This window comes from Cupressus sempervirens, chromosome 11 (assembly GCF_028749045.1).
Source record: "Cupressus sempervirens isolate cs-2001-9-10 chromosome 11, ASM2874904v1, whole genome shotgun sequence".
NCBI lineage: Eukaryota > Viridiplantae > Streptophyta > Pinopsida > Cupressales > Cupressaceae > Cupressus > Cupressus sempervirens.
The window spans coordinates 554,103,493-554,128,878 of record NC_143128.1 but is presented as its reverse complement, the minus strand read 5'-3'; the positions used below and the strand labels follow the sequence as shown (position 1 = coordinate 554,128,878).

Genomic DNA, 25,386 nt, shown 5'->3' with positions numbered 1-25,386 from the left:
GCTAGGGATTGCTCCGCTTGGTTCTTCTTGCCTTTTGGTCCACCACTCTACCATCCCATAATAGGGCGACGAGCATGGAGGATGATAGTGCAAGTAAGAATCCCAAGCGGGCAAACACTAAGAAAGAAAAAGAGGATATGACGCCCAATACTTCCTTCTTCTTGAAAATGAAGTGAATAACTGACACCAATATCTGTACAGTGGACATGATACGGATGAGGGACAGACTGAAGGAAGGAAAATCCCCCTTGGCTATAGGTAGAGGTAATTTCAAATCATTTAGAGTTGCAAGGAGTGCTTAAGCTGAGATATCCATCTTTCGTTCTAGGCTAAGGATTGCTCCGCTTGGTTCTTCTTGCCTTTTGGTCCACCACTCTACCATCCCGTAATAGGGCGACGAGCATGGAGGATGATAGTGCAAGTAAGAATCCCAAGAGGGCGAACACTAAGAAAGACAAAAAGGATATGATGCCCAAAACTCCCTTCTTCTTGAAAATGAGGCAAATAACCAATACCAATGGTGGTACAATAAAAGGATATACAAAAGGCAGTTGCACATCACGGCCCAGGTATTGACACTTCCACTATGACCATGATGAGTGACAATGGCGTAGCCCTTGGTTTTGAAGATATCAGAGAAGAGGATGTCAATGAGACAAATTTTGGATCAAGGTTGGATGAGTTAGGAAAGGTTGCTATCAAGAAAAAGCATTCGGGCATCCTTCCCTCTCTCAGTGCTTTTATTCGATTTGCAAAAGAATATGAGAAGGATCATGAAAAAAATACTACAAGCAACGAACAGTGTGGCAAAGACAGCGGAACTCAAGGCGAAGCACACACACCTTGTCCTCCTATGGAAGAAGTTAACGAAAGGCTAGCTAAGTTCATTTCCTTAGCTAAGAAAATGAAAGAAAAGGGAAGATTTATATTAGAAGATCATTTGATGTAAGCCCAAGTGGCAAATTTCCCCTTTCTTCTAGAACAGGACAAGTGTCTATTTCTTATTGGCCACCATTTTGGTGCCTTCTCATTGGTTGCCACTTTTTTCATTGGTCCATTGATGAGGTGGTAGCTTCTCATTGGCCGATGGGGTGGCAACCCTAATTAGGGTTTTGAGGATCCAATTTGGATTGTTGATCTTGTTTTGATCTCCACCGTCCATTGTATTTCTGGCCCCTATAAAAGACCATTTGCTCTCATTTGTAAAGTTGTCGGAGAAATTGTTGCAAAGATAATACCAAAATGCTCTCTTTTTCATTGTTGCAATTGGCATGTTGATCAAGAACATTGGGTGTTATTGCATGTTTTCTACTTCCACTTACTTAGATTTTCTTTCAAGTTGTTTTAAGTTGGTTGCATTTGAAGTTGTTTAAGTGAAGTTAAAGTAGATGGATAGTTGTATGGTAGCATTGGTAAATGTTTGATAGGGATCAATACTAGGCCACTAGCATCCTAGCGGCTGGTTGGGAAGCTTTGTGTGGTAAACTAGTTTATTTTTCCTTAGAATCATTGCACCTGTGGAAGTAAGGCCGCTGGTCAACTCTCATTAGGTTCGATCCCCGTCCATTTGCTAACCTTCCATTCATAGGAGTAGGAGTAGAATAGTAAGTAGCTGGGTAGTTGAAGCTTAGAGAAGCAAGTTAGAATAGATCAAGTGATAGAACTCATCCATTCACCTTCCACAACTATCGCTTTCCCATTAACATCATCATCGGCAAACACACCCTCCATCATCGCGACCATCAACATTATCTGCCTCCGCACATTTCACAAACCGAGTCGTCATCTCCATCATTCCACCAAAGTTCAAGTCATCCTCGAATGAATAGCGTAAGGCCGCCTACGTGATTACCAGCAAATCACATCGATAAAACTGAGCGAGTATCCAACGGTGTAAGGAACATTGGAGCTATTGCTTATGTCTTCATGAGTAATAACTTTTCAAGAGAGGAGTTGTATGTTTGATATCCTGTATCAAATATTCAAATCCTAATATGTTATGTAAGTGATTCAAAACTCGCATCAACAAAGCTCCAACTCCCACACTTCGCAGGCACCGACCTATTGGAAGCACCAACTCCCCACTGTTGTCTTCGTAGGCACCAACCCACTGCACACAAACTCTTTTCCACCTTGTCTATGTTGCTTGCTTCAACTGATGATATTATAATTCTTTTTATCTCATCTATTCAACATATATTCTATATCAGATTTAAATCTGAATATATATTTTTCTTTATTTTCACTCTTTTTATTGTTCTTACATGTGCTTGCATTCACACATATCCTTGACTTATCTCAGATGTATCACTTTTAATACTCCCCTCTTCAACCACTGCTTTTCTTATATTTTCTGCTCTTTTCTCCTCTTCATTTCTTCTTCAAACCTTCTTTCTTATTTATATTTCTCTTGACTGAAAACAGTATCTCTCTTTAACAAAGAGATGCATCTTTTCATTTAATTAATTTCCTGTACTACTTCACTTTTTAATAGATGATTCCGTGGTCTTTTAGAATATGGGAGAATATTTTACGTGGCTTCCCAATTTATTGTTTATCATTATTTTTATATTTTCCAAAATAATATTCTATGACTGTATGCTGCCACCACTTTTTCTCCAACCTTTGAACAATCTTGAATATTCCATATGTTTAGTTTTAGCGTAACATCTGCATCATCTCTGAATTTGTTTGTATTTGTTTGTTTTACCATTTACTTTCATCACTGTCCCATACAACTTCATTTCACAAGAAGACACGATATGTCTTGGTTATATGCTCTCGCTGAATTCAGTGTAAAAGTCATTTTGTTTCTAATTTTCTGTATGTCTTTTTCAGATTATTGTCAGTTGATTTCTTCTTTGACTGGTACCATGAATTTATTCATGTTTCCCATTCTCACTGAAGACTCACGACAACTGCATCGGATCTTATCTTCATTGCCAATTAATACTCTATATGCGTATCTTCTATTTCAACCAATCACCGTTCTTCCCATGCATTAGTTGAATACTTCTTAAAGACGATACTTGTAGCCTCACTTGTTAGAGTCTCTTCTTATCACCGTCTTTGACTCATTTAAATTCCACTTCATTTTGTCGCTGCTAAGAAATGATCATTCAATATGTCTTCTAAAAACTCAGTGTTTACTATTTGCCATCAGACATAGTTTAATACTTCCACCTAGGTGTGTGAGTTTGTCTTACATACTCAACCTTATTTTAAACTGCATCTGAGTCTTTCGTATTTTACTCTCCTCTCATTGGACACTGGAATCTATTATGTATTTTCTTGATAAAAGCTAATTTCATTTCTCTTCATATGCTGACGTCTCCTATAGTCGATTCTCATACACGTCCTGGTATATAGTCTTCCAAGTATTTGTAGCATGGCTTTAGTCTTCAAACAAATTAGTTCTTCCTATATATCACTGCATACATCAATCACTAGTTTTATTGAAAATAATCACTCCTTAGTTTTTTAAAAGATGTGTATGTTTTTGCTACTGACGCTATCTGCATATGTTGCCATAAACCAAAGTTGTGTCTATCCTTTCAGAATTTATGATCTTCATCTTACGTATTTCAACCCATCTAACTGTTGCTGCTTTGTCCAAGATGGGCGACCAAGACTCCAAATTGTTTGTTCAGCCTGAGGGGTCATTAAAATATTCAATATGCTCATTTCCAGTGCTACCAATGTGTCTTCCATTGTTTGACTTTACTTGTATGTAGATACCCAGACGCATGACCACAAAGTTGTTATATATTTAAACTTATATTGCCGTATAATGACATATCCCCTGTTCTCTTGTATTCATCTTATATTCAGAACAATAAATATGTTATCGTTCCCTTGCTGGTGTAAGTCTTAGACTGCTATGTCATTGATAGAGTGATATACTCTTGCCCTTTGTCTCAATACTTAATCAGTGTTTTCTTGATAAATTGTTGTAGTGTATTTGTCACTATTTTCGAATAATTTGTTTACAAATAACTGACATATTTGACACTGCTCTGTATATCTTTGTCTATGTCAATTTCATGTAGAGGTATATAGTTGTCCAAAACTCCCTGGTAATATATTGCAACATCTTCATCCGGATGACATGAATTTCACTTCAATTAATTGTGCAACTTGTGTTAACCACAATTGCTATGTCCTGTGTTTTTAGTACTCTTCACTGCTCAATATATACTTTCACACAATCATATAAACATATAGTCTCAGATTTGTATCTTTACTAATTCTTCAATATACTGATCTAGGTAGTGTACATTCTATTGTTTCCTTCCTCATGGCATATGTAGTTGTTATGATCTAAACCCTATTGTACCTAATATCTTTCATTTTCTCTTTTGATATTAATGACAATTCTTTAGGCTCCTTTGACATCAATGACAATAATTCCATCACATATAGCTGTGTATTCTAGACACATTGTCCAGGCTTGCAGCTGCATGCTTGAGAGAACTTCAAGTTTGTAATTTAAGTTAACAGAGAACATTCCACAACATGGTAACTACAGTTCCCATAAGTGAAAATAGTCTATGAATTCAATCGTAATAAAAATTGAATATGCAAAATATCTTCCAGTCACAAAAAATGTCTAAACAAACATGAAAACATAAATGCTTATGTAATTTGGTGTTTCATAGAATTTTGATCAAAAAAAGTAATTCTTGAATGTTTTCAGCACACGTTAAAGCACCAGCAAGCCAGTACAATGGATCAGATTAGTGCCATGAAATACGTTATCAAGTATGCCAAGCAACAAAAGTTCTTTCACAAAATGCTAGATTTTGAAAATACTTGCCAAATAACAATTTGTAAAATCACTATAAGGTTTTGCAGAGAAAGTTCTATACAAATCATGGAATCTACACACATGCATTACCATCTTATGTTACCTGAGGATGAACTCGAAGTCTCTCTCTACAGACCATCAACCATGCTGGTCGTGCACCAGTCAAGAAGGCACCTTGGTAACCACCAATGTTCCTAAAATTCACAATCCTTTGTCCCAAAGCTTCTGGTCCAGCTTCATCCCTTGTCATTGATTCCAAGAATACACGAACAAATCGCAAATTCCTAAGCCTGGATGTACTAATACTGTTAGTTGCAGTCTCTCCTGTACTTGTGCCTTCTGCCTTTCCTGAATTATCTTGTCCTTCAAATAAATATGCATGGTAACACAACATTGTCCCATCAGTCAATATTGCAAAAAGAAAAGGACGACCAAATTGACCACTCCATTTCTGCATGCATATTTCTACAACCTTCATTTTATTCCCAGCTTCTTTTTTAATTTCCTCTGAACTAGCTTCTGATTGCTCCTTTGCAGTTCCCTGTGTATCACCATACACATCTGGGAGATAAGTATCTACTAAGATACTTTTTCCAGACATAAACTTATCAAGGGAATAAACACATCTAAAACTCGGAACTTCAAACAGATCAAGTCTGCCACTCTCTCGGCATATTATACAGTATATATCTCCCTGGTCTTGTGGCGAACCATCTGTCCCTTCAAGATCATCTGCTGCTCCTGTTGAAAGCCAAGCATCTGTGCTAGTTTTCCTTAACCAAGGTTCAGGTCCTCTATCATGATAAAGTGAGCCTGTGGCAATAGGGTCAGCAGAGCTTTTTAATAGGGGTGGTGTGCTGAGTGAAACAGTGCAAGCCGAGGGATCTGCAACGACAAACATCCATATCAACTCCAAGTAAGTATTTTAACTGGCCTCTGGTAACAACTGTAAGAGATAATAAATCTTAAATAATTTTACACATGTTAGTTTCATTAACATTCTACAAAATCATTGAACAATTTCTTTTTGTGATAGGGTATACCATATAAACTATAATGTCAGACAAAATCATTAATGTTCTTTCCATCTAGTTTCCAGACAGTATGACAACATAAGGCCACAGGATGCTCATTGCAAAAAAATTTAGATGTTCCCAAGAAACAATACAAAAGAAGTTTTATCCGTTTTGACACACTACAAAAAAACTTTGGATCCATTTATGGTATCCCCAGTGAGGCAAGCAACTTGTCCAATGCATCATACTAAAAAAGAATGTTTAAAACACCATTGTACTCTTTTTAGGATCAATTTCAGATGCAAGTCGCATGTTTATTGGAAAGGCTAGTTGAATGTTCTCTTGCTGCACTCCAACTACTAAAGATTGCATCCAGATTCTCTGCAGTAGCTAGCCTAGGTAGTATAAAAATCTAAAAGTTAATCACATTAAAAATTGGACCCTTGACAAATTGAAGAAAGCAGTATTTAAATAAGAGAGCTATCAAATGACTGGTAATAACTAATATGTGTTCTTACAGGATTGTTTTTCAACGTGGTTATAATTTTTTGACTTTACTCTGACAAAACTTAAACCTTTTATGAAATACAATCAACAGTCACAGATATAGTCAAAAGAAAACTTAGACAGATATAATAGTTCAAAGAGTTCAAATCAGTTTTGCAGTTTAAGTTTATAATAATGTTAAATATTTCTGAGACAACCAAGGGTTCTATATATAGGTATGAGAATCTGTAGTAGAGCTGAGTTCCTTGATTTATAAGATGTGTAATAATATTGGTGAACAGAAAATCAGTCACAAAACTGAGTCCATTGATTTCATGTTCTTCTAAAATTTAACGTTCCCAGGGTACTTTTGCCTATTTGGGATCTTGAAGAGGGAATATTTTAATTGATTAAATTTTAAGTTGTCTTACACTATTAATTTATGAGCAGACCTAGTTTAGTTGATTATTTAATTTAAACTGTGCTACTGATTTTCCCTCAACAAGCTCTGAGTTTCACTTTCATCCAAACCAGGTTCACAGTCTGGGTCTGATCCCCTGTAATTTCAGCTACAGTTCCGCCCACAGCCTATTGATCCGGCTCGAAAAATACCTAAATTTTTTTTTCCTTTTACTTTATTTTCCCAAGAAGCACCCTTTGCCCCTCTAACCCGAAAATGCAACACACCAGATATCCTAAAGGCAAAAGAAAACTCAATTTCCATCTTATGAATGAAAGAAAAGAATACCTCCATTGCTGAACTTTATCTTGCTTGTCATCGTATGAATATAGTTGTAGATTGATCATTGAACACTCCAAGATAGTTGTTCTAAGATTCATTTTCATCTGCAAGTGCTCGTTGTTGTCATGCATATCATAGAGGAATTTACTTCAATAGAGGTAGGTTGTCAAAGTTTTGCATTTCTTTTCTCCTGATTTTTTACTCTTGTTTTTCAAATTCTGTTTGTTTCAATTCTTTAAATGTGTTGCTTGTTGAACTTATTGTATTAGGCTAAGTTGTCGGTTTGGATTCTAGTGCAGATACGGGCTTGAGATTCGGGTTTGAAATTAATCCATCATATTTTTGGGTTGGGTTGGGTTCATTCGCACAAGATGAACGAACCCACCCAAAATGAATCCGAACCCAACCCAGCCCAAAAATATGATGGACTAATTTTGAACCCAAGTCTCAAAACCACATTTGTACTAGAATCCGAATTCACAATTTAGCCTAATACAATAAGTTCAACAAGCAACACATTCAAAGAATTGAAACAAACAAAATTTGAAAAACAAGAGAAAAAAATCATGAGAAAAGAAATGCAAAACTTTGAAAACCTAATGCTATTGAAGTAAATTCTTCTATGATATCCTTGACAACAACACACACTTACAAATGGAAAGGAATCTTAGAACAACTATCTTGGAGTGTTCAATGATCAATCTACAAATAGATAAATATATATGTATGCATGTATGTGCGTGCGTGTGTGTGTGTGTATCTGTATATACATGTATATATGTATGTATACATACATATATACATATATATATGTATATATATATATATATATATATATATATATATATATATATATATATATATATATATATATATATATATATATATATATATAATCTTGTGCGAACAAACCCAAAATGAATCCGAACCCAACTCAACCCAAAAATATGGACTAATTTCAAACCCACATCTGTACTAAAAACCCAACTAGCAACTTAGTCTAATACAATAAGTTCAACAAACAACACATTCAAAGAATTTAAACAAACAAAATTTGAAAAACAATAGTAAAAATTCTGGAGAAAATAAATGCAAAACTTTGAATGTATATGTGTGTGTGTGTGTGTGCGTGTGTGTGAGCAGTAGAAAGTAAGTTCATACACAAATGGAGGTGAGAAGTTTTTCTTTTCTTCACAAATGCACAAATCACACACACACACACATATAAAACAACCCTTTTGGTCTTTTTAATGGTCACTTTTAGGGTTGAAGGGTTGAATAGAACTAAGTTGGCAAAAAGTCATTATAAAATAGTAAGTAAAAAATAACAATTTCAGTCAAAATCCCCCTAAAATCATTTTGGCTTCATCTGTCCAAATCAAAAGTCTTCCAAATTTGTCCAAAATTCTTATAGGATCCTTCTAAGAGAATTTAGGGAAAATTTACTTGATTGTGGCATAATTTTGAGCGAATTTGAACCGAATCCGACATTGACACAAGCCGAATTTCAAATTGCACCTTTGAGGAGCAAAACTAGTAACTTAGATCTTAGGTATTACATTGGCAACCATTTCTAGCTCTCCTAACCAACCCTACATCAAAAGATGACCCAACCTCACCCTTTAAAAATATGTTTAAATAGTAGAATAGTTTCTTGGTTGTCCAATCTACTTTTGGATTTGTGGTTATTCTAACATTAGATATTTGAGCTCATATAGTTGAGTGAAATCGTAATGTCCTCTCCTTCTGAGTAAGTTATTTATGGAAGATTTTAACCTATTTTATAATTGTAGGCTAAGTCAGATAGTTTAACTTTTAAGATAATAATCAATTAAATCTAAAATAGTCCTATTCTTCACAAGATTATTTTTATTTAATTAATTAAATGCTTAAGTTTGGTTATTTTAATAAGTGACTTTATTTTATATCACAAAGTGCCATATGAGAGCTTCTACTTTTAGTTCAACAAATCTAGTGAAGAAAGCCCTTAGGATCTTTCTTGGTTGATTGGACAAACGCCTATTTCAACCAACTTTTATATTAGCAAAGCATTTGTGGCTGCATTTATTGGGTTGGTTTAGGTGGTGAGGCTTCTATCCTAGCCAACTTGCAAGAAAAATTGTACAAGTTTCATGCAAGGGCATTATTACAAGGAAACTACACAATTTCTGAAATCTTGCAGGATAAATAAATTATTGTGGATTGCCATAATTGGTTTTTCACATAAGAAAAAGAATGGGACACCACAACAAGTCAAAACATTGATTGAGCATTGGAGATACATGGGGGGTTGATAACTTAATATTTGATTGTTAGCCACTATGGTATAAAACTGTGTTTGCAGAGCCCAGAGTTGAAATATGTGATAGTTTGGGTCAATTTACTCTATTTTGTAGCAGCCATTCACCTATTGGGCTAGACATGAGCATCTAAACAAGTTCTGGGTCCATATCATAGTCACCTTTCTTCTTGTCTTGGCAAAAAGACATAAATGTGCCAGAGACGGTTTGTGGGATTTTGGCACCATTCAGCTAGCTGACCATCACTAGCAAGAGGACATGAGGATATAATCTAAGTTGCCGATTCAGGTTCGGGGACAGATTCGGGCTCGAGGTTCAGGTTTATTGGTTTAGGCAAAAAAAACTTTCCCATTTGGGTTCATGAGTGTGTTCATGAGTATGTATATATATATATATATATATATATATATATATATATATATATATATATATATATATATGCAAAAAAAAGAGAAACATGCATAGCTGTAAAACTAACTTACGAAGTCATTTCATAGTATGAATATATGAATGTTACTTGAGCATTGATCAATGCCAAATGTCAAAGATAAACATTAAATACTCACTCATTAATCAATGTTAATATTGTAAAGAAAATCATACATTGAAAATATTTTTAAAATGATATTTTAATGTAATTTGAAACACTTTTATGGCCCACGGTCCCAATTAGGGACCCTGCTCGGACTCGAATCCCGACCCAAGCACGAATCTGGATCACCCGAGCTCCAAGGTCCAAACCAAGTAACTAAGGATATAATGTCAAAATTTTCTTACTGGAGTTAGTGCTATCCTTGGTGTAGTCGGAATAAAGTAACTATTACGTTTAGTACTTGTTAAAGCTAGTCGGGCTGAATAGTTAGGAGGCCAGGGAATGCGTCAGTTGGTTCCCAACCAACCGACCCTTCTATAAGTACCTGGAATATTGTCAATGTACACATGTTCATTTTGGTATGAGTAAAGAAATCATTTCCTCGCCTACTATTATTATAGTATGAATGATACGTTCTGTGTTCTACTTCATATGTATCTCAATTACATTGTTCTATATAATTAGTATATCTCTGTGAACTTGAGTAATATTTCCACTGTACATTATTTTGCGCTATTGCCAAGTCCAAACTTGGAGGTCGGCAGGATGGAGTAACGGGAAGGGCCTTTGTACCGCTCATCCAATTAACAAATAGTGATGGGAAGAGGAGGAAATAACCAGGGAAGAGCAGTTGACATGTGATCTAGTGACGGCTTGGGAAGTTGCGGTCAATCAGTACATAAAAAAGGGAAGCCCGTGAGAGAATGGTCCCTAAAGGTATGGTAGGCGACGAACTTTCAGTACCACCAGTAGTGTACCATCTCCTGGGAGAAATTCCTCACCTGTTACCATGCAATTTGTTCCGAGTAAAAGAGAAAAGACAATAAAACTGATTCATGCCCCTGATTCCGAACATATATCCTAGGCGGGTACAAGGAGAAGAAACTGAGGAAGAAGTTGCCTTGAGGATACTACATCTCCAATAGCAAGAGGAGAGATGTCGTAACTTGAGGGGAGGACAAGGGGATTCCACAAGAATCCAAGAAGGGTTGATCGAGCATACAATCGAAGGTATAGCAAATTTGCTCATCTCAAAGACACCAACAAGGAAGTTGGGATACAAAAATCTAGAGACACATGTAGGGAGAAATCTTCAACAGGAGCAAAGTCAAGAAGAAGATGATACGTTCAGTAATTCCTCCTCGAGAGCGAACTTCTAGTCAGGAGCAGGTATTCCATTGGGAGGAAGTATTCCATCGGGAGGAGGTATTCCATCAGGAGGGAGTGTTCCATCAGGAGGCAGAGTTCCACAGGAAGTGTTCTTTCGGGAGGATGTGTTCCATAAGGAGTAAGTATTCCATTGGGAGGAAGAGTTCCATCAGAAGAAAGAGTTCCACCAAGAGGCAAAAAGACCCACATAATGGCAATAGACAAACAAAAATTGCCAAGGTTTGCAGGGGATGGCTCGGAGGATGCCGCCTGCCACTATAAAACATGCATAACAATATGGAAACCCAACGGAGAAAATGACCCAGTTGAGTGGCTAAAAGCTTTCCCTGCCATTGACTGGTATACCGATCTAGAGGCAACAGAGAAAAACACATGGAGTAATAGCCGCACAGCCTTTGAGGAAGAATTCAAACTGCTAAGGGATGATGATGAAATAGTAATGGAGATTTATAACACAAGACAAGCGAAGAGTGAATCCGCTAAAACCTATATTATAAGGCTAAAAGAGCTAATAGGGAAACTTGACAACAAGCTGGCAAATGGACTAAAGAAACGATGGTTCATCGAAGGATTAACACCATCCCTCACGAAAAAGATGAAGATAGTCCCACCATCGACCTTTGGGGATGCACGTACCTGTACCATGGACATAGAGACCGAGCGTAAAACTTCCAAGGCAAGAAGGCATGGAAGCGCGAGTGAAAGCTCGGAGGAGAGTGAAGAAGAATCCAAAACCATTCAAGCCCTGAGAAAAGACTTGAGGCGATTGATGAAGGAAGTGGCAGGGAGTAAAGAAGAAAAGAAAGAAGGGAGAGAACTTTGGTGTACTGAGTGTGAAAAAGAAGGCCATACAAAAGGAGCGTGCCCAAAGAAAACATTTTGTGAGATTTGTCAGGTACTAGGGCATGCAATTAAAGATTGCCCTTACAATTTTGAAAACAAGGACCGGTCAAGTATTCCTGACCCAAGGGGGACAATCTACACCCCTATCCACTCCGTCAAAGAACACAATTACAAAAGCCTCACTAGGAGGATACATAAATAACAAGAGAGGAAGTAATAATAATAGCAACAAAAATAGCAATAACAACACACCACGACGTCCACTCCAATACGATTCCAAGGGGAGGCCGATGATCCAATGTAGGAGATGCAATGAATAGGGACATTTTGCACGTGATTGTCAAAGCGATTGTGACAAAATGGAGGAATGCTTTATAAATGGTGTGGGCCAACAAATCATGAGGATGTGAATTGCCCGAGACAGAAGGGGGTAAATATGTTAGATATTGAAGATCCAAAAAAGCAAGATTCTTGCAGTCACCAGGATGCAAGCTAGAAAATTAACCTATCCAAATGCTACCACAAAGACGGAAAGATTTCAGGAAGCAAAGGACATTCAAGTTAGCATGAGAGAGGAAGGAAAGACAAGGCCAAAAAAACCTGCTTCCAATAGGGGTGTACCAAATATGGTGAGGCAAGTACTGGAAACCACTATCCTAGTAAGAATCTCTGATTTATTAGAAACACCACCCTAATTGTAGGTAGTGCTAACTCAAGGGGCATACCTGAAAGGGACAACTTCAAAGAAGGAGAAGGAAGGAGAAGTACGAACAAAAGACAATAACCTATTCACTATAGGAATGGGGAGAACACCAGCGGTAATAGAGATGGAGATATTAGGGTGCAAGCTTTTAAATACCATTGTTGATGGAGGTTCTAGTGTAAACGTTTTATCACAAGAAACATGGAAGGCAATAAGGAAATGTACACTTTGGCCACTGACATTTCAACTAGTGGGAGCCAACCAACATGGCATCAAGAGTATAGGAACCTTGACGAGGCAAAAAGTCATAGTCGGTACGCAACAATTTTTTCTGGATTTTGTGGTTATCACTTTAGAGAAGAAAGGGTACGATGCTTTATTAGGTAGGGGATGGTTGGTCGCAGCAAAGGCTATCCATAACTAGAAACGAAACAGGTTATCCGTTGAGACTAAAGGATGAAAGTACATCATAGATCTCAGGAACCAGTCAGTAAGTCAGGACTTGGCATCAGACTCCGAAGGAGAAAACTATGAAGGGATGGAACCAAATGAGGAAGGGGTGCTCAAACTGGGGGAATACTCAAACGACGACACAAGTTCCCTTAATGGATTATTCCACTGAAAAATGGGAGACTATGAAGTTTTCCACGTAGAATGTAATATGTTTCAAATACAAGAATCTCAATGAGAAGGAAGGTACCTGGTGGAGTACACGAAGTATAAAGAGAATAGGGCAATAAAGTTATCTACTTTAGATAATAAACCTATCAGAGACCTAGTAAATGGGTCTTAGTCACAAGCATATGAGAAAAGAAATAAATTGGCAAGCAGCTATTTTATATGTACGCAAGAGGAACAAGTACGAGAAGCAAAAAGTGAAAGTGATCAAGGAGAAAAAATCAAACCAAGTCCTTAAAAAGAGATGGAGTTACAAAACATCACCATACTTGATAGAGAAGTAGAGGAAGAAGCAGGTGAGAGAGCAGTCATACAGACATCAATACAACAAAAGAAAAGGGTGGACAAACAAGGAGATTTACAGACAATAACCGTATGGAATAACAAGGTACGAAAGGTGTTTGTATGGCAGGCATCCGTACGGCAGTAGGCATCCACAGTTGTACTACAAGCACAGACATCCGTACAAGTATGAGAGAAATTCGTACAGGAGGACACAAGGCAGAGGAGTTCGTAAAAGCATCCGTATGAGGGGAGTCTGTATGTGAGGAGTCTGTACGCGAGGAGTCTATAGCGGAAGCATCCGTACAAAATTCCATACGAGTGAGGTCATCTGTACCTATGGAAGATAATGTACAGTCCGTACGACAGGAGACATTAAAAGTAAAACCTACTGCTGCACTTCTCATCTCCAAGACAAGAAGAAACTCAAGGTCGTATGGTGACAATCTATATACACGGACTTCAGTGCTATACATGGAAGTTTTTTACAAGCAATCACATCACAAGAAAGGTTAATACAGGTGGCATATACAAACAGTTAAAGAAATCTTGGAATTGACGCATCAACACACAATGGTGAAATTAAGAATAGGAAATCCGAGTAAAGGGAACATTATTGACTCCAAAAGGAAGAAACCTATGGCACTGAAAGCAAAAAAGGAGATAAGGAAGAGGACAAAAACCAAAAGGAAAATGGCACAGAAAATCACAATCACGGCTGAGAATATTACGTTTGAAAGTGTGATGGGAAGCGAGTGCAGGACTTGGTGGGAGAAAGCAGAAGCGGATCGTCCTCTAAAAAAGGTGTTGGGCACAGCAGAGGTAGACAAAATAATCTTCATGCCAATTTTTGAATTAAAAGAGTTTGAACCTATACTACAGAATTTAATCACAAGTTATGAGAAATCATGTCACAAATCTATAGTACAGTATTTCCAACAATAGGTGACAGTGTCTTATTCAGCAGAAGAAATAAGAAGGGCTTTTGGAATTCCCAATAGAGAACAGGAACTAGAAAGAACCCTTATGACAGTAGAAGACAAGAAGTGGTTGAAACTAATGTGCCAAAGAGATCTTACAAGTCTGGAATGGGAAGGAATTTTGAAGAACAGTAGGGTCTCAAGAAAATTTTTATTGCAAATGATGAATGGCAATGTATTGTAGATTTGGTGAAAAATAAGCTCACCGTGGGCAACCACACTTCCGCCATTGCCCTTTGGATGTTGTCTGTAGTGGATGATCTATACAAAGGACAGGCATATAGCTGAGCTAACTTCCTTTCTGATATACGAAAAAGCCTTTTACATGCCTCGTCATGTCGTGGCCTTATTTTTAGAAGCAATGCGCACTCAAGTGAGAAGTGAGCACCTAGGGACACTGGTACCGGCTAATAGAGTAGAACACTATAAGCCGACTATGACATACTGGCTCCATCTCAATACCATGGGTGTAGGATCTCACAATGGAGGTTAACCAAAGAAAAAGTTACTGAAACAAACAGTGGTGATCAAAGATGAAGAGGATGAAGAGAGTTTAGAAGAGGAGGGCAGCAATTCGGATTCATCTTCCTCAGACTCATAGCAGGCAGAAATCTGCCCAAGTCACTTGTAGGGGACTCCACGAGGAGTTACTTTTTTACCACCTATGGAGGGGTCACTTCCAAATGGATTATCAGAATCCCTAGAGATTTACCATAACATGACTAGTGATCCCAAAAGAACTACTATGGCAGATATTTCCGTACCAAATCAGGCAAGGGTGGAGGAAGGAACAAGCAACATGCAACAAGTTCCTACAGCGGGAATTTCCAAAATGTCACTTCCAAGGTTGGCACCATTAATCTATCTGGAACAATAGACCTGTACTAAAGTAATAGATTTGAGATGCAAAAGAAAGTGTGCACGTAAAGTGAGGTTGCAAATACCTCCCAGCCCGGAGATAGTACATCTAGTTACTCTTGTGGTACAACCAGTAGGAGCAGTAGTAGGAGCAATGGATAAACAGCAAGGGGAAATCCACACTCAGGAAAGTATGACGGCTAGGGCTATGGCAGATATGGTCCTGAAGGAGGCTGATAGGTTACTTGAGGAAGAAGGCATGGTGTCTTCCCCTTTACAAGCAGTCGTTGAAGAATAGGCAGAGATACAAAGCGAGCGTGGGGAACCTCTAGACACGACTTCTTTTGCACCCAAGGTAGAGTTGTTTCTCACAAAGTTGCAAGCCATGGAACATTCTACTAGAGAGCTAATGCAGCAAGCTAGGTCTCAGAATCTGGAGGTTGTCATACCAGAAGCAGAAGCATTGACTGACCGTGTTTATGCAAACTGGCTACCATACAGATTGGGGATTATTAGAGTAGGGTGGATATTCAGAGGACATAGCCACTGCGTGGACAAGTCGTTCTATCATTTCCAATGGACAGGAACACTCACCACCGCTCATGAACTCTTGTAGCCATAGAAGTTTCCTTTCGAAGAACCTTCTTGGAACTTCAATAGAAAAAAAGCCTGGCTAAAGCATGGGGGCTGGAAAGGTAGAATCTTCAACATCAATGGGATGCCAAGAAAGTTGCAATGCAGGAAGCCTAGAAAAGAGAGAAAGTTGAGTTGGAAGGCAAGATCGCCACATCAGAAGCCAAGAAAATGGATACTTTAAGGGTATTGCAGGGTGTTCGAGCAAAGCACAAGACAGCAGAACGGGATCTGCAACGGCTACGGGGAGCTCCGAGCACAGGGATGTCCTCCCATCCTCCTTCTTGAAGTCAAAGTTCTTTTTTGTTGTTTCATGTTCAACAGTCGTTTGGAAGACGACTTCTTTTTTTGGGGGGATAAATATAGTCAGAATAAAGCAACTATTACGTTTAATACTTGTTAAAGCTAGTCGAGCTAGGTAGTTAGGAGGTGAAGGAATGTGTCGGTTGGTTCCCAACCAACCAACCCTTCTATAAGTACTTGGAATATTGTCAATGTACGCATGTTCATTTTGGTATTAATAAAGAAATCATTTCCTTGCCTACTGGTATTATGGTATGAATGGTACATTTTATGTTCTACTTCATATGTATCTCAATTACATTGTTTTGTATAATTAGTATATCTCTGTGAAGTTGAGTGATATTTCCACTCTACACTTGGCAGGTTCACCAATTGTCAGCATGGGACTTGGGGACAGTTTATAGCTGTCATCAAACAACACATGGGCTGAAGAGGAGATCAGATTTTTATACATGTTGATTTCTTATATGCTGATGCTCAAAACAGGGAATTGTGAAATTGTTCTTTGCTATGTTGCTGTTTGAAATGAATGGAAATGTTCTTTATAATGTTTCCAAGTTTCTCGAGTAATTGTTGTTATCATAGTTTGCGAACTCTCCGAGTTGCCAAGTACTCTCAAGTTTTTTGGCTGGGCGAGTACTCTCAAGTTTAACTCTCGCATATTTATAGACGTTAAAAAATCTAGGTAAAAATGTTGATGCAGGGAAAACATTGGATTAGATGCTTTTTTCACATCATTTTAGTGCTATAAAACTATACATTTTCTCTATTGAAATGTCAATTACCAGTGTAACACGACTTGCCATGAGTCGGGCGAGTCACATGAGTCAACGAGTCACCATCGGCCTACTGAGTTAGAATGACCCATGACCTGTGAGCGACGGGTCAGGTCACATGACTCACCTGACTCGCAGGACACGTCGTGACTCGCGGTCACGAGCCACTTGACCCAGTTGCGGCAGCAAACGCCAAGTTTCGTTAAATAATGACACAAACAATGTTTTTTTAATATTTTTTTGTTCTATGTTATGCTTATAACCCTAAAAGGCCTTTCATAACACTCTATTGTGAGAAGAAGAAAGAGAGAGAGAGAGGAAGAAGAGAAATAGAGTGTCATTGTTTTGCAACCAGCTGAAAGGAAGAGGAGAAAAACTTGCATTTGTGACATTGGAGCTTGTATTTAGATCATCAAGGAGTTTATAGGAGTTCTTCTCAACACTTCCCAAAGCATTTCAAAGAGGTAAGAGTTGACTTTTTAGATTTTGATGATTTTTTTCTCTATGCTTATGGGTTTTTTTAATGAATTTTTTTGTATGTTTATGGGCTTTTTTTAACTTTAGATCTTCATAAAATACAATGCTTAAATGGTAATATTTGGTCTAAAATGTCTTATTGCAGCAACTTTTACATTTTTCCTTACTCATAATGGCTCCTACAGGTAAAAAAACCCCAAGCTCTCTAAAGGCAATAAAAAAGATGAGTGTTGGAAGTACACCATAGACTTTCTAAGTAGAGATGGAACTCAAACAAAATGCCTATTTTGGAAAACCGTTAATAGTGGGGGGATAAATAGATTGAAATACCATATTGTTGGCATATGTGGTCATGATACTGAGCCTTGTAGAGCTGCAACTGTTGAGGCTCAATGTTTTTTTTATGTTGCCTTAGAAAAATATGAACAAGAAAAATAATTTTAAAAAAACAATTAGCAGAGTTAGCTCAGATTGGTTCCAATTCCCTTCCACGCTCATCTACAAATGTTTCTGAGTCAGTAGGTTGTGTCGAAGAAGGTTCTTCCCTTCCCCTCTACCGTCCTAGTGCTGCTGCTAGTTGTACTTCTTCTACATCTATTCCTTGCACTGCTAGTGGTGCTACGGCTGCTGCCCCTTCTTGTAGTACTAGCTTTACCTTTCGTCTTAGAGTCAAAAAATCTAGGTTGGACAATTTTTTTGTACCGCGTTCCACTCTTGGTGCACAACCCTCACTTGAGAGCTTGGGCTGGAATAAGGAGATACATGAAGTTGGAATAAGAGCAATTTGTGAGTTTTGGTTTTTCCTGCAACATTCCATTTATAGCAGCCAAGTACTTCAACTTCATTTATATTTGATTATTTTACATTTTAAACTTTTAAGTTTTAAAATTTAAATTCAATTTTATACTTCTGACTTGATGTTGAAAATTTGAAATATGCTAATTAAAATGTTTTTATAAATGTAATAGGACTCCTTATTAGCAGGGGATGATTGATGTTGTTTCCATCTGTGGTGCGAGGTTTAAAGCCCCCACTAAAGATGAGTTGAGTGGGTTCCTCTTACTAGATATGGTTGAGGAGATGAAACTTGAGTTGGAGGACCATAGAAAGATTTGGAGCCAAAAGGGGTGTACCATTATGACGAATGGATGCACAAATAGGAGGAATAGGACCCTCCTAAATTTTCTTGTTTCTAGCTGAGGTAATTCATCATCCTCTACTTCTTGAAGCCTAAAATTTAATGTATCATTGAATAACAAAAATTTTGTTTTATTGACTATTGATTCTTGAATGATAATTATTTTGTTTAATTTTCACTTCCAGGATCCACCATGTTTTTGAGGTCTATAGATGCTTCCTCACATGTGAAAAATGCAAAATTCTTATGTGAGGCTATTGAGGAGGTCATAAGGGAGGTGGGGGAAGAGAATGTTGTCCAAGTGGTGACTGACAATGCAGCTAATTATGTTGCTGTAGGTAAAATTTTAACTTCTAACTTTCTAAGCTTTAAAAAATTTGTTTTAGTTTTTCATTAAATTTTGAAAATTAAAAGTTTTTTAATACATCAAAAAAATTTATTGTTTACTAACTAATTTAAAATTGTTGCTGGAAAACTTTTGATGGAGAGACACCCAAGAATCTTTTGGACTCCATGTGTGGCCCATTGCATCGACCTCATGTTAGAGGATATTGGCAAGCTTGAATGGGTGAAATCATGTGCTGCTAAGGACAAAAATATTTGTAAGTTCATCTATAATCATGCCTTGGTCCTCAGCACACTGAGCCAATACACGAAGGGAAAGGAGTTGGCTCGTCCCAGTATCACAATATTTGCCTCTAATTTTATCACACTAAAATCATTGTTGAGTTCAAGGTTAGCTTTGAAGTGAATGTTTGTTGGTCCAAAATGGAATTCCTCCTCCTTTGCCACCAACCCTGCAGGGATAGATGCAACAAAATGCATTTACGATGATGAAGGTTTTTGGAAGCCATGTTCGAAGATTGTGGAGGTAATTTAAATTTTAAAAGCTTATGTCTTAAAATTTTATAAATTGATTTATCTCATACATATTTTTGTTTTATTTTCATTGTGCAACTTTGCAAAGTTTCATCATTCACTAAATTGTTTTTTTGTTTAATTGTTTTGTAGATCACTGAGCCCCTTGTAGCCCTCCTACAAGTTGCTGATGGGGAGAAGCCCTCTATGAGCTACATATATGAGGGCATGGATAGGGCTAAGGAGGCTATTAAGGCCAAATATGTAGGAGTTGAGGAAAACTATGACCCTATTTGGGACATAATTGATAAGAGATGGAAAAATCAGCTACATAAGCCCATCCATGCAGCAGCCTATTACCTCAATCTGGCATACCGTTTCCGCGAAAATTTCAAGGCAGATGAGGAGGTTCTTAGTGGCCTATACACTGTGATATCAAAGATGGCCACTAATGCCACAGATATATTGCTTGAGATGGATGCCTATAATAATGCATCAGGGCCCATTTTTTCAATTCAAATTTGCAAAGGTCATACAAAATTGTAGCCAGGTAAAAATTGCAGCTTAAGCCTTATACAATCTATTTTCTAAATTTCTAATTTTAAACTTTAAAGTTCAAATTTTGAAATGAGACTACTATTTATTTCTTTTCCTTTTTTCAAAATTCAGATAGATGGTGGCAAATGTTTGGGCCTTCAACCAAAAACCTTCAGCAAATTGCCATCTACATCATGAGCCAACCAACTAGCGCTTCTGGATGTGAGCGCAATTGGAGCATATTCGAGCACATCCACTCGAAGAGGCGTAACAAGTTGTCTGTGGAGAAAATGAATAGGCTAATCTTTGTGCATTACAACTTGCACATTAGGACTAGGGAGATTTTGGATAGTGACACCTCTCCGATTACTCTAGAGGAAGTTGATCCAGAGTCTAAGTGGATCACTGAGGCTACTGATCCTGTCTTTGATGATGAGGACCAACAGTGGGTTGACCAGGCAGATAGAGAGGGTCAGGCTGAGGCTGTGGCTATGGCAGCAGAGGACCAGAGAGCTCCAATTGTTCCTAGTGGCGCCTCACAGGCATTGGCAGAGCCAGAGACTACAGTTGATCCTAGTGGCACCTCATAGGCATTGGTAGAGCCAGAGACTACAGTTGATCCTAGAGGCACCTCAAAGGCTGATGCTATGGCTAATTAGTCATCCAGGGCCTACCTTAGACGCCCTACTAAGTGGCATTTTATAGATTATACTGAGCCTGAGGTTGAGGTTGAGGTTGAGGTTGAGGTTGGGGATGAGGATGAGGATGAGGATGAGGATGAGGATGACGATGATGATGAGGACTCCGACTAGGAGCCATAGCTATAGTCTTGTTTTAACTTTTTGTTTAACTTAACATATGATCAAAATTTCGAACATTTGATGATGATTATTGAATCTTGATGTGTTGGATTTCATAATACATATACATTTTGATGGGTTGCATGGATTTATCATTTTATATATGATTCTATATTTTACTTTTATAATATTTCCTTCAGCTACTATTTAATTACTAGTAATATAGTATTTAGCAATTTACCTTTGTAGTATTGTACTTATGTAATCGATGTATGTTTGACTTTTAAGTATGTGCATTATGATCAAATTATCTTCTATTTAATGATGTTATTGTGTCTTTAAGCTTTATTCAATAATGGGTGCATGCAATGTTCTTTAAATCCTAAAAAAATTCAAAATTACAAGGTTTTTTCACTTTGCCGAGTCACTGCCAAGTCACTTCTGAGTCCGAGTTGGGTCACGAGTCAAGTTACCCTTGCCGAGTCCGAGCCGTGTCTGAGTCACGTTACTTTGTGTCAATTACAAATTTAATACATTTTATAATTGTATTCAACAAAAAAATATGTTTCTATTAAGAGATTTTAAATTTTAGTACTTCTCGAGTTGCCAAGTTTTTCCTGAGTTTTTGTTGAGTATATGCTGAGTTTTTTCTGAGTTGAAAATTTTGGGCTTGCTGAGTACTTTCTGAGTCCGAGTCTGCAAACTATGGTTGTTATTCATGATCAACATATGAGTACATGTTATATGATTCTTAGATTACATGAACATTCCAAAGCAAGCATATTCCAAAATTACACGTCTGATCCTCATGACAAATGTTTCAAAAAATCCTAATATTATGAAACCAAAAATTTTAAGCAAATTAGACTTGGGTACTTACAAGAAAAGGTCATTTGTGCAAGATAACTAACTAGGCATTAAATCTTGTCCAAGTAAAGATGATAAAGGCCTCCTAGATGTACAAGTCTTGCCATACATTGAAGACCAAGCATTACGTCATTAATCAAATCATCCGTTGGTAAAGAAAGGATCTCAAGGGATGGAGTTTCCTCCACAACCTTCTTATTTTCAACCTATAGAGAATTATCCATTTTGGTCCATGCCCAAATAACATGTGTCCTCTACACATAAGAGATCAAACGAACTATTGGAAATGACATTTTAAAATGAGTCTAGAGAGATTGTCGATCAAGATGTAGCAAGACTTGTTAACGTGAAGGAATTGACATTCAAAGCTGTCCACTCACCACAGGGGCAAAAAAAATGATGAAATCATTTAATAAGGCTCTAAATTGGTTCAAGGGCCCCAAATTTTGAGAATGTGTAACTTCTTCTTGGACAAAGGCATAGAATTGGTAGAGGACTCTTTGAAACCCATAAAGGATTCATGGGTTGAACCACAAAGTGTCCATTTCTAATGGAAGGAAACTATAACGTCCCCTTTGTAGAATAGAACTTCAAAATTAATAATAGAAAAATAAAAAATAATAATTTATTGTAACTAATTTATTACAAAAATGATAATTTAAATTAATAATATATATATTAATACAATATAATACTATATATTGATGAATATAATAATCGACTAAAATACAAGAATATATAATACTTTAATATAATAACATAATGTGTTATTCACATAGCAAATATAAATAAATAAATAAACCAATTAGTAATATCGACTTGAGATAAACCACCATTAGACAAATTTGTATTTCTGAGAGCTAATAAAAAATTGGAGATTTTCCCAAATAAGAACTGTTGTATCTAATGTTAAATGGCAATCAAAATGTTATATTCGGAAGATTGGTATTACCTCTCTGAATATCTTCAAATCTAACAAGCTATCCTCTACAGAATGTGTAGTGACATAAATTCACTATCATGTTCCTTTGCATTTCAACAGAGATTTTCGGATGTAATAATATATCTGTGATATAGGCATACTAAAGGCCAATTATTATATCACATATTCTGTGGTTGAGTCACGTGCCATGCGATATTCATTAATATCAGGACTATTGCCTTTATGCAGCTCCAATTTATTGTACGGATTCATGAGCATCAAGGCTGGCAAATATTGACTGTAATTGCAAAAGGCACAATGGTAATTACAATGTCAACAATTACATAAGGATTATCAACAATAAACATAGGGGATGCAAATTATAGAGTCAATGCTATCACGAAGAGTCGTACATATTATAGGAGCATGATAATACTACTGGTCATTTATGAACGGTGTTATGCTGCTGGAATTGGTAAGGATTTAATAATTAATAACACTGATTACAAGGTGGCTAATTTAAAAACCTGATTACTAAGGTAAGCCAGTGGAGGCACCCCTTGGACACATCCCATCCTATGGTAAGAAATTAAGGAACATTCAATAGAATTTCGTTATGGGTGAAGGAAATTCAAACACAACAGACGGAACGATATTTCAGTCACATTCACCTCTTTTTATCAATTCATATCAATATGTAGTTTATAAAACATATCGATATTGGATGTCGGGCAGATAAGGATATCATTGAATCAAGAAACTGATAAAAATACAATCTTTGTGAGTAATATATTTGATCAATGTATTCTTAGTCAATGTGTGAACTCTAGAAAGGAATCAAGACAAAAAACACCAATTTCTGAAATCATCCATAAAAACGGCAAATACATACCATCATAGAAAGGGGACGTTACAGAAAGATGCAAAACTGTCCATTGTCAAATATTATTATAGTTTCCCCGAACAGGGCAATGTTTTTGAGAGTAATGAGTCATGAAGGAGAGGTTGAGAATGGTGCATTTATTGCTAAAATTCTTTGTCAAGCATTGAGGAAGTGGGCCCTCAAAATGTAGTGCAAGTTAGAACAAATGCAAAAGATCGTCAGACTGTTATGCTATTGATTGAGCGTAAATCACACAATTGACACTGCCTCAGCCTAATACTAAGAACAATTGACTGGACCAAATAGGTGTATGTTGAGGCTGAAGAGATACAAATGTTCATCACCAACCACTATCTGTCATAGGACATATTTGAAATTTTCTCGAAATTGGAGCTCCTAAAGGAAAGCTGAATAATAAATATGTTTCATTTGAGTAAAAATTTTAGTTTTCTTACTATTTTAATTTGTGTAAAATTGATTTTTTAATTCGAAAAATCGTGTTCAGATGACTTGTGAAGGTTCATTAAGCACTTCTACACAGCCAATTTTATATATCACAGATACTTTCTTTGCAACAGAGAACTCTACCATCTGAGATAGTGTAGTTGCTAATCGGTAGAAGCGGGTATTCAAAATATTCTTCTCAGATCCACTAGCGGTAGAAAATGTTAGGAAAGAGTTTGGCTTGTTCATGTTAGGATCAGACAATGTGTTTGTGCAGTACTTATATTCTTAAATTTATTTTGCAAGTTCTTCTACCGAATACAATTGGCATCCATACTCCTTTATCCACTAAAAAAGAAGAGTACTTGGCATATGTCCATTCTAATTTGCATCTTCCATCACATAAGCAAGAACAATACAGGGAAGGGGTAATGAAATATTATGAGATAGCCTCCAAGTGTACCATCTTGTACACCTCTATTCAAAAGCTTCTTGGAGTCATTGCAGATGTTGGTGATGATAAGACACTTATACATGATGCACCTAGTGGAAGTGACAATGCATGTACAAGTGGTTCAAATGATGCTAAACTTTAATCGAACAATGATCTTGATCAAGATCCTTTTGATGAATGATCAAGATCAAACACAATTATAATTCTCCATTGTATTTATTACAATTTTGTAACTTTAATAATATTCATTTTAACTGTGACTCCTAGAGATTTATGATCTAATTTATGTGGCATATGAAATAAAAGTAAACTTTTAAACTATCAATTGGCATTTAATATTTATCTTTATTGCTATCATTTTAGAATATGGCATTAATCAAGGCTAAAGAATCATACTATCAAATGTACTTACGATTCTAAAAAATTTATAAATTCTTTATAGTAATTATATAGAAATGTATCAAACCTGAAAAAAATGTTGTATCTGTGCAACCATCACTATTCTTTATAGTATATATATACAGTTCTGGCATCTCCAATGGTGCCATCAGTCAACCGTTGTTCTAGCGGAGACAAGGGAATGTCATGGCTTCCCCTGAGGAGACTAGGGGACAAGAACAAGTTCCCTGACCCCTCCAGGGGACAGCTGGGTGTCCCTTGTGCAACCAAAAAAAAAAGTCTGTTTATAAAAATAAAACATTTTTTAATATTCTATTGGGTGGACTGAACATCATATCATGTTGCTCAATATAATCATCTATATGATGAGATACTCATACTTTGATATCTATGACTATTTTTATTTAAAATTCATATAATAGAAGCTAGAACTCTTCC

At 36.9% G+C, this 25,386-nt stretch overlaps 1 protein-coding gene across 2 annotated transcripts in view; it reads right to left on the bottom strand.

Moving 5' to 3' along the window:
• CPSF160 (cleavage and polyadenylation specificity factor 160) overlaps positions 1–25,386 on the bottom strand; it is a 284,561-nt gene that overhangs the window by 70,015 nt on the left and 189,160 nt on the right. For both annotated transcript variants that reach the window (XM_089809086.1, XM_089809085.1), the window contains exon 17: positions 4,911–5,692. In XM_089809086.1, coding sequence (XP_089665212.1) covers positions 4,911–5,692 — 782 coding nt within the window. The remainder of the gene's footprint in view (positions 1–4,910; positions 5,693–25,386) is intronic.